Source organism: Natator depressus, chromosome 3 (genome assembly GCF_965152275.1).
Source record: "Natator depressus isolate rNatDep1 chromosome 3, rNatDep2.hap1, whole genome shotgun sequence".
Classification (NCBI taxonomy): domain Eukaryota; kingdom Metazoa; phylum Chordata; order Testudines; family Cheloniidae; genus Natator; species Natator depressus.
The window spans coordinates 134,934,852-134,946,047 of NC_134236.1; the positions used below are offsets into that span (position 1 = coordinate 134,934,852).

At 39.5% G+C, this 11,196-nt stretch overlaps 1 protein-coding gene across 2 annotated transcripts in view; it reads left to right on the forward strand.

Moving 5' to 3' along the window:
* EDARADD (EDAR associated via death domain) overlaps positions 1-6,775 on the forward strand; it is a 35,306-nt gene extending 28,531 nt beyond the window's left edge. For both annotated transcript variants that reach the window (XM_074947042.1, XM_074947043.1), the window contains 2 exons: positions 3,087-3,132; positions 5,939-6,775. In XM_074947042.1, the coding sequence (XP_074803143.1) occupies positions 3,087-3,132; positions 5,939-6,315 (423 nt within the window). In that variant the 3' untranslated portion in view covers positions 6,316-6,775. The remainder of the gene's footprint in view (positions 1-3,086; positions 3,133-5,938) is intronic.
* Positions 6,776-11,196: the final 4,421 nt, after the last annotated feature.

Here is an 11,196-nt window from a genome sequence, read left to right on the forward strand (position 1 = left end):
AAATCCTATAGTTTACAAGAAAATATTTTTTTATTAAACAAAAAAAAATGAGGACTCTGAGTCCATGGGAAATAAAACTTTACCTCCTTCTTTGCCCATGCTGTCGCAGTCCTACCATTGCCAACTGTCATGATTTGATCATGAGTCTTGAGATTTTTGATGTTAAAACCCCAGTTTCTGAAAGCACTTACATGAGTATCTCGGCTCTCATTTTAAAAAAAAATAGATTTGAGGCCTCATGTTTGCAGGAAAAAAAATATGAAAATATACTTGAGTGCACTCTAATGGCTCAGAAATCATAAGACAAATAAAAAGAACCCAAATTTAATATTTTTTTTTAAAAAAAACATGATTTTTAATTTACTCTCCAGATTTTGGGCCAGACTCAATTTTTCAATGCTTGGGTTGGCAAAACTGCAATTCCGATATATCAAACACCAATTGACTTTCTCATAGACACTTCTCAACCAGATTCATATCATAATATGACCGTAAATTATCTCTATGTTCAAGAGCAAGACATCCAGTTCTGACCAACGTTTTTAGACAGTCATTGTTCAAGATCCTGAGCTAAAAGCTGCTGAATGAAAAGCCCCGGGCTGACATTCTATCTAGCTACAGCTGAAATGATGCTGGTAAGAGGAGGAAAGTACTTGGAGAAGATGGCAAGTACTTTCCTCTTACTTTGATGGGGGGTGCATCCATTGTTGAACCTTTCTTGAGCATGTACCAAACACTGTGATCATTTTGTGATGTGGAAGACTGTGCATTAGAGAACAGAAAGAAATCTGTAAACTCATCTGCATTTGTGACCATCCGGCTCACTGCAGTAGTGGGTGTGGCAGGGGAGATAGTGAAAACAGCATGCAAATGTTCCCTTTTGGGGGAAATGTGGGGAATTTTTGATAGAATATCTTGTACAAATTTACTTTCCCCGTAATTGGATTAGATCATGTGTGTATATGTGTTCACCACATCAGCTGAAACTACCTATACTGGTTATAGGCTTTGCAAAAATCAAATTTTTATTTTTTTATAATTTTGATGGACAATATCAATGATTATTTTAAGCATTTTTTAATTTTTATGCATTTAAATTTTAACAGTTGTGGGAAGTGATGGCGTGTGCCAGACAATTGGGAAGGTCAAACAATAATTATGTAATGACAATAGATATGAGATTCAAAAAATTAAAGCTTTATAACCGTTAAAACCCAGATTGGCAACAGCACATATGAAAATGTACAAAATAAATATCCCTAAATGAAACTGGAATAAGTTCTCAAGCAGCATTTTTTTTTCTTTGCCTATCTGTAAATCTTGATTTTTATCAATGGAAATATATTTTTGTCAGTTTGTCTCTCTATGGTGAAATTGACGTTTACAAATAATAATATAATCCTTCCAAGCACAACTATTTGTAATGGATTTAATAATACAGTGTCAGTAGGAATAGGGCATCTTGTTATGATGTATTGTAACCTACATAGTTTACTTGTATTTGCATGCACAGCCTGCAAAATGCAGTGAAGTACTCTATGATACTTTTGAATGAATGACACTATACAAAAGTCTGCTGTATTTTATTGCACTTGTCTAAAGAGGAAACCCTTTCTGCTTTCATCTTCAAACCATTTTATCTGGGCTTGCACCCACACAATGAGTGCGGGCAGCTACTCATGTCTTCTTACTCCCTCACTCATTTCAGTTTGCCTCAGCCACAGGGTCATAGTGCCTTCCTTTGGGTGTTAGATGTTGCTTTCAAGGAATATAGATGTTGCAATGACACATGTTGTCACCTCAAACTATTACATTATTTTCTCTACATTTAATTAGCTGACAAAAAGCAGTTGAGTGCACATTAGCTTCAAAAGAAAGAAGGTTTTGAACTGAGCCAGCAGAAATATTCAATTCCAGCCCTTGTCTAGAACTATTTCCTATATATAAAAAGCCTTTAAAGAAGCTCTGCCAAATTCCAGAGTTAGTGGAACAATCCCTTATTGCTGCATGCAACAGACAGTGGGCCAGCTGAGGATCTGGCCCACCCTCAAAAAAAATGGGACATGGAAATTTTCTAAGTCAAACAATCTGAATCACTGAAAACCTGTAGGTACTCTATAAAAAAATTCTAAGGACTCCCCCCAAGATTATGGCACGTTAGTGACTCTTAATTGCAATTCTGCAATAATATTTCATGCCTATATGCCAGAAAGTCACCTTGTAACAGTTGTACATTGCCCAACCTACCATTTTCAAACACTGAGTACTTTAATGAACTAACATCAATAAAATGTCATTAAGGAAAATTAAACAAGCCAGGATAGCATGGGAGAGAGAGCACGAACTATTCCAAATATACAAGATGGAGTGTGGTACTGCATAATCATAAGGATAGTGAGTCATTCAACAGTTTTCTAACATTCAACATGTCTATAACCAGAAGGTCCAATTCTGGGGTCACTGACACCTCGGGTGACCAGACAGCAAATGTGAAAAATCGGGACAGGGAGTGGGGGGGTAATAGGAGCCTATATAAGAAAAAGACCCAAAAATCAGGATTGTCCCTATAAAATCAGGACATCTGGTCACCCTACTTACACCAGTGTAACAGTAAGGTGTTACTCCCGATTTGTACTGGTGTAACTGAGGTGAAATTAGCCTGAAGATTGTAGATGTCTTCACTTAACATGTTATCCACTGCTGTCATGAATTTCTGTGGGAGCAACCCCAAGACTGATCAGCAGGGATTTATAGTTACATACAAGGTGCTGTTCTTTTCTGTTCTGTTCACAAATAGTTTAATACAAACCTGTCACTATTGAGAGTGAAAATGATAGGTCAGTGCAAGAACTGTTTAAAACTCTAACCCTATATCATAGGATGAATGAAAATGCAAATATGTTGCATAAAAAGTTTGCAAATTGTCAGGAAACACAGACACACACACAAAAAGTATTTTCTGTTCAGTTAATCAGTTAAGTCAGTATCTTTCTAAACTGACTCTCCACTTGGTAAACTAGATCAATAAAGTTATTGCGTGTTATTTGAATACATGATTTTAATTCAAGGTTACTTTTTGTTTGTAGCCAAAAGAGAGTGATAGTCAAAGCAATACTGGAGAATCACTTTCAGGTAATTTATTGGCTTTACCATATATGTATGTAGTTATTTTTTATGATAGATTTTCTTCAGAAAAGTCTTTGTGAGGATGATGTTTAGAATTACCTAGAAAGGCTTGGGGATCCAGAGTATATGAGGCTTCTCTCTTTTGCTTTTAACATTGCGTGCAGGGCATAGTGCCAGAAGTTTATTTGATTTATAGATAGCTACAAACTGCTCGTCAATTTCTTTTTGATGAAATTCACCTCACTGAGCACACACAGCAGAATGAGATGAAATTAAGATAGAGGCCAATAATGCATTCTCTGCACAGCCAGAACTTCAGTTAGGTCAAATGGAGTTAGCTTTGCTCATACCTGAGTAAAGTGAGCAGGATTTGGCCCATTGACTTCATCACAAGGAAAGCGATATTACTTATATACCTTTATATTTAGCTATAAAAAAAACCTGCAAGGCCTTATGGAATGCCTGAAAGCAGAGATGTCTCCCTCTACTCAGCACTAGTAGGCCTCAGCTGGAGTACTGTGACCAATTCTGAGCACTACACTTTAGGAAAGATTTAAATAAATTAGAGGGAGTCCAGAAGACAGCAACAAAATTGATAAAAGATTTAGAAAAACTGACCTATGAGGAAATGTTAAAAAAAACCTGGGCATGTTTAGTCTTGAGCAAAGAAGACTGAGGGGGCCTGATTTCAATCTTCAAATGTGGTAAGGGCTGTTATCAAAAGGATAGTGAGCAATTGTTCTCCATGTCCACTGAAGGTAGGACAAGAAGTAATGGGCTTAATCTTCAGCAAGGGAGATTTAGGTTAGCTATTAGGAAAAAAATTGTAATTATAAGGGTAGTTAAGTTCTGGGATAAGCTTCCAAGAAAGGCTGTGGCATCTCCATCATTGGAGGTTCTTAAAAAAAGGTCTGACATACATAAGAACGGCCATACTGGGTCAGACCAATGGTCCATCTAGCCCAGTATCCTGTCTTCCGACAGTGGCCTATGCCAGGTGCCACAGAGGGAATGAACAGAACAGGTAATTATCAAGTGGTCATCCCTTGTCGCCCATTCCAGACCAAAGGACCCCTGTCAGAGATGGTCTAGGTTCACTTAGTCCTGCCTCAGCACAGGGGGCTGCACTTGATGACCTCTCCAGCTCCCTTCCAGCCCTACATTTCTGTGATTCTAGGTCATGAGAGCTTGTGCATCCCTTCCATGGGTGACTATGCATTCTCATAAAACTGTGTTGTTGCACATTGTGACAGGTTGGACCCCCTAAGGTGCCACCTGATGTGCTGAGATACCACTGAGCCTGCCTGTTCTGCCGGCATGGGCCCCCTTTTTACCTGTCTGGCTGAGCCAGGCTATTAAGCCTTCTCCAGCACACACACAGGCAGGGCCACACCCAACTGACACCGAGATCAGCTCTGGGGACGTCCCTAAAAATAGAAAATAATTAACAAGTGGGATTATCTATGAGAGTAGGTGGTTTTGAATATATGATTTGCCCTTTTATAGTTAAACCATTCACGTCTCCTATTCTAATTGTACCTAAACCAATCCTTGATATTGTGGACTCATTATTTCCATCAGTCTTTTGATTAATACTTCCTCTTGCAGCATCTGTTTTTCCAGACTTAATTTGAATATGGTTGGTTTTATATTCCTCTTTCAAACTTGTATGGTAAACAGAAGTTTTAAAAGGTCAAGTGGTTATAAGCTGTGCACATTATCCACCTTTCTGTTGTAGTGTCAGTTTGACCATGGGGGCTTCTCTCTTTCTTCATCCATTACATGGCAAAGTTAAAGGTTTACCCATTTCCCCCCAAAAGCCTAACTGTTGAAGAAGTGTCCTAGCATACTTTCACACAATAGGCCTGATTGATGGAGTAAGGCCTAATAAAAAGTATTTGCAGGTCAATATTACTAATGCTGGCTTTTGCCTTCTTCTAGGCTGTTACTGCACAAACTAATAGAAGTTACATTTTTAGTGTCTCTCTAGGACCCTTTTGATTCTTTCTGGAAGACTTTTAAATGGCAATCTCTGGTGTCATTACGATAAAGAATATTTCACCACCATACTTTCATATCCAGAAAGTAATTCATTGAGCTTCAGTCTGCTCTACAGCTGTATGAAGAAAACAGGAATACCATTCGAAGTGAACACTTTTCTAAGCATTTGCCTCAGTTACATATATTTGAAATAATCTCCCTTCACAGAACACAACAGAAAGGTGCACTTTAGTATCATTGGAAATATTAGGCATTTGCTTTGTGTGTGTCCATTAGCAAAGAGAATCTTTACTGAAAGAAGACCATCAAATATTTTCTTAAGTCTGCACTGTTATAAAGATGGCATTTTGGATGCACTAAGCCAGGCTGTGACATCTACCAACATAATCGTAACATTTATCAAGATGAGATGTTAACAGAGATCCTTTCTGTATAGCACTGGTGGCTGTGCAAGTGAAAGTTATGGCAATTTCCATAAAGCGAAGGAAATTCTTCAGGCCATGTAGCCCAGCCCACACATCATAGTGAAAAGTGGAATCAGTTTGACACCCTTGTTATAAATGAATGCGTATATTTTTAAAAATTATTGTTCTTTGGTTTTATCTTCAGTGTACAGCAAAGAAAAACATCAACAAAACTTAAAAGTAGTTTAATTCAATAGGGAAAGAAACTTTATATCCCCATTATTATTTCAGAAATAGTTCTAAGCAACATGATATTCTTCAGCAGTGCCTGAGGGTTTGTGCCATAAAAAGAAGCCATGGAAAACAGAACAGATTCTAACCTTTCAATGTAATGTTTATAATTGTAGATATGAGGAGCTCCTGCAAAGAAAATGGCACCTGCTCCTTATGTTTGTCCCATGCTCCAACCATCAGTGACTTGCTCAATGATGAGGACTTGTTGTACACAATGAGAATAAAGTTGGATCCATGCCACCCTACAGTAAAAAACTGGAGAAATTTTGCAAGCAAATGGGGAATGACCTATGATGAATTGTGTTTCCTGGAACAGAAACAACAAAGCCCTACGTTGGAATTTTTGTTGCGGAACAGTGACAGGACTGTGGAACAATTGATTGATCTGTGTAAATTATATCAAAGAATGGATGTTGTGAAAGTGCTGCTGAAGTGGGTGGAGGAAGAATGGCCAAAGAGAGGGAATGGAACCTATCAGAATCACTTCTAGGTCAAAGAAAATTGTTAGCTTGAAAAATTGACTTGTCTGATTACCACTAGTGAGAGGGAAGCTTTCCTTGTCAGTGAAAGGGCACATACCATCAGTTTATGCAGAATGCAAGCTTTTATTATATATGTATTCCAAGCAAAGATAACCTTCCAAATGTGAACAGAATATTACTAATACAGAGTTGTCTTCCTGAGTCTGCAAACATTTTAAGTCTTTTCCACTGCTCATAGATTTCCCAAGAAGGAGCAGAGTGAAAATGATACAGCATTGAGCAATATGACCCTTGCAATTTAGAACCTAGAAAGGAGTGAAACTGACAAGAATGTCAGTTTCCCACTGCTGTTGATTTGTAAAGTTTTGATCAGCAGCCAAGATGCTTGAACCCTTACTGGTTGCCCTGCCTCCATCTTTCATATCAGCTTCTATTTAGTAGGTGTCTGGTAATATTTCAAGCCCTAACAGGAGGAATAAAAGGAGCTGTTAGAAGTGTTTAAATATTTTTGGTGTAGGAACCCCTCTTGTGTTTCCAAGATCAGTTTGCTTTTGCATTATTGGATTAATTTAATGTTTGAATACCCCATTTTGCAAAAATTTCATTTGGATACTCATATATATATATATATATATATATATATATATATATATATATATATATATATATATAAAAGACATTAAATGAAACTGTTGTGTAATTCTACTACATTAAAATTATATATTGATTATGGAAGAAATCACATTGAATTCAGAGAATTTCCAAGGCCCACAAGAGTTGGGGACAAAAAAGCAATTGAGAAAATGCTTTATATTAAAAATGAGTTCCAAGAGTTTTGAAGAAAACATTCTGTAGGGGGATTCTTATCTGTTTTTCTCAAATGCTTCTTGTTTTGAGGTGGGAAGATAGTTGTAGCCTCACCCACAGCGTCCTCAGTACTCACTAGGATTTTCCTGTTCAAAGATTGTGGTTTTCTATAAGAGATCACAAAACAGTCCTGTGGGCTGACCCATTTTACTCTTTACTTAGAGACCATTTCCTGCCTGAAAAACAACCCAACACCTTTGTGTCACTTAAGCCATCATAATGTGGCTACTGGAGAGTTTAAGAAGGTTTAAGACTTATCAGTTGCCCCAGGGATTTGGTCTTGTTGATACTTTGAATTTAAATGTTTAAATTTAAAATGTATTTTAGAAAGGATTAGCAATAACTGATATTGCTCTTTTCCCTACAATTCTTACAATATATGTTCAAATATTTTAAAGTCAGTTTGAAAAAATCAGTGTTACAACAGAGCACTTATCGCTATGGTGTCACAAGAATTATGAGAATGCTGTTAACCATTTAGTAGTACTATTCAAGTAGTTTTAGACATTCTTTTATGTTAACTAAAGCATCTTGGGTTAGTACGTTGGTGTATATAGCAAAATAATGGTGGACAACGTACCAAAACACAGGCCAAATCTAGGATGGGGTTACGGCTCATGTATTGTTTAGTTTGATAAATTAGGAATGATCACTAAACTTCAGCACCAAAGATGCATGAAGCCAAAAGAGGGATTGTGCTTTGAGATCCCTACTTCAGGACAACACAAGGCCTAATCCATATTATACTGTGTATATTTTATATCAGTGGGGGTGATTACTGAGCAGCTAGAGGTAAAGGCCATCATTTTGAAACCTAGGGGCCAGATCTGCAGGCAGCATAAATCACTGTTGTTGTACTGACTTCAATAAAGAGGAGAATAAAGTGACATGATTTCAGAGGCTGAGTAGGAAGGGTCAAATTTTCCATAAAAACTGTTTTTTGGATGGCAAATTGGATTATTGACTAAATTAATTTTCATGAAAAGTATCTGCTTTCTGCAGGAAAACTGATTTTTTTTCATTGAAAAACTGAATGTTTGAAAAGTGAGACGTTTTCAGCAGAAAACCAAAATATTTTGAATGTGAAATGCTGCTGTGGTACGTCATGGGAGTTGTAGTTCAAGCACCTTCTGCTCCTGTTTCCTTCTATGGACCGAGCTCCGCAGCCAGGCTTAATCTCCCATGACATTCTACACCAGCATTTCTCAAACTGGGCTTCACGGACCCTTAAGGGTGCCCAAGGGCACTCTAGGGTGTCTGTGGGCCCTGCTGATCAACTCCTCCTCCCCGGCTGTTCCCCGGTGTGCAGAAGGCTCTGGGAGGGAGGGGGAGGAGCAGGGATGGGGCACGCTCAGGAGAGGGGGGCGGCGCAGCAAGGCTAAGGCAGGCTTCCTTCATGCCCTGGCTCTGCGCCGCTCAGGGAAGCAGCTGGCATGTCTCTGCAGCCCCTAGGGTGGAGGGTCCAGGGGTCTTCGTGCACTGCCCCTGCCCTGAGTGCCAACTTCACAGCTCCCATTGGCTGGGAACTGCAGCCAATGGGAGCTGTGGGGACTGCCTGCGGACAGCGGCAGCATGTGGAGCTGCCTGGCGCCCCCCGCCTAGGAGCTGCTGCCAGAGGGATGTGCCGGTCACTTTTGAGAGCTGCCCAGGTAAGCCCCACCTAGCCGGCGTCCACACCCCTTCCTGCACCCAAACTCCCTCCCAGAGCCTGCACCCCAACCTCCTGCCTCAGCCTGGTGAGAGTGAGTGAGGGTGGGGGAAAGCGAGCAATGGAGGAGGGGGATGGAGTGGGGGGAGGGGCCTTGGAGAAGGGGCGGGGCAAGGGCTGAGCGGGGGTGGGAGGCGTCCCTGAAAAATTTTAAATCAAAATGGGGGTCCTCGGATTGCTAAAGCTTGAGAACCGCTGTTCTACACCCATGGAACTGCCACGATGCGCTGCCTCTTCTCACCTAGAACAATGTGGTGTATAATGGGAGATGTAGTCCAACCCGGGAGCCTGACTTATTGAGAATGGGAGCATGAGGCACTGCATTGGTATTTCCAAATCAAAATATTTCAGTTTTCAGCAGAAATATTAGTTTTTCCATGGAAAATTTGTAAGAAAAACAAATTTCATTTAATCAAAGTTTTCCACTGGGGGGAAACACCCCCCCCCATTTTCCCAACTAGCTCAAGTGCTGAGCCCTGACAGTTCTCAAGGAAGTCAGTACAAGCTGCACGTGTTCAGCACCTCTGAAGAGAAGGCCACTTTTATTTACGAGCCCAAGCATGAATTTAGTTTAACTTTAGGCAGCTTGGTTTGAAAAGGTTAGCCTTAAACTTTATTACACCTGTAGTTGCTCATTATTACTATAGTTGACATAATAGGATTTATTTAATGTTTTTATCCTTGATATGGCATGAACTGGGTTAGACACTTCAAATATTTTCATACTTGAATATCCATGTCTACAAGACATTGGTCTGATCAGTCTTTGAATATGTTTCATATCTGTTATAATGTATACTATGTTAGTAAAAAAAAATAACAAACCTTAGATGTTTAATTTTACTGTATTTGTTTTCATTTCTTAGGGTAAGCAAAAAGACTTTTAAAAGAATACAGATTTATAGATGGTTGGTGTTGAAGTACTCAAATCCAACAATCGTTGTGTACCACCAAAATACCAGCAAGTAGTTTTGTACTGAAAAAATGTTTAGATCAGAGGTGTGGAATCTAGACTACATATGCTTGCAACAAATATTGTCTTATTCTCATCAGCATGCATCATCACTGCAACATTATGAAGCACACCCCTTTCCTCCTCTCTCATGAAAGATAAGATAAGGAGATAAATAGACAGTGAGAACAGAGGGAATGTTTAATGCTGCTGCAGTTTTTCTAGATTGGGACTAGACAGGTGTGAAACCTCGATAGGTTGGGTTTATATTAGAAATTGGTTTGTGAACCTGGGCTAGCAGGTAGTCTTCAAAGGTTTGCACAATCTACCTAGACCTGAAATCTCATTACTTTCTTCTTATCCTCACACATCATGACACAATCCTCACACTTAACTTTAACTCTTTTGCCAGGGGAGTTACTGCCCACCCTCCCTACCATCCTGGTGGGTTTAGGAGAGCCCTTTTCAAACTCGTCTTCAAGGAGGTGCATGGCAAACTAGTCTATTCCTCTTTAACTCCCATGGCATCTTGCAGATGACAGGTAGTCTGACAGCAGCAGCAATGAGGAGAAAAGGCTCCTACATAAAATGTAACCTCAGTCTGGTCTCTGAAATCCTGCTATATTGCATCTATGGGACACCCCAAAGAGGTCAGACTATACATGCCCCTTCCCCTCAGACACATATAGAGGAATGAAAGGTGTTGCAGACTGTAATTCTATCCCAGAAGACACCTAAACAAGAGAGAGGGTGATCAGCAAGGTTCCAAGGGCTTGTCTGGAGGGCATTTATAGTGAAACTTAAAAAAACCCTATATCCTGCAGATGAACTTGGAACTCCAAGCTAAAATAAAGGGCTGCAAACCAGTATGAAATACACTCAGTCCATTTCAGCTCACACGCAAAAACCAGCAAGTTTTGCATAGCTCCAATTAGCCTGATTCCCCTTCCTAATTCTAAGCCAACATATAAAACAAGTGAGGATTAATGTATCTGCAGAATATTTGATTCACAAGAGTTTTGACTTGGCTAAACTTGCTGGCCTGTGACCAAATTTATTTGCCCATTTCAGTAATTGCTCTTGCCTAAGGATTTGTGTAAAGAAAGTGCTTGTCCTTTAACAAGCAAGAGATCGTGTTACAGACCGCTGATGCCTGTAGCTCCTTTTGGCTTTTCTTTCCTCAAGCCACCATTCTTTAAAGAAGAGTAACCAGCTAATAATCATTCAGTTAAATACTGTTCTCAGGTTTTAGGCATTGGGTCCATTGAGTCTAGCATTCTTCCGTTGCCTGTTCATGTTGAGTGACAGCAGTCCTATGGTGACAAGAGACCACTCTCACCTAGGCCACAACATGCTCCCATT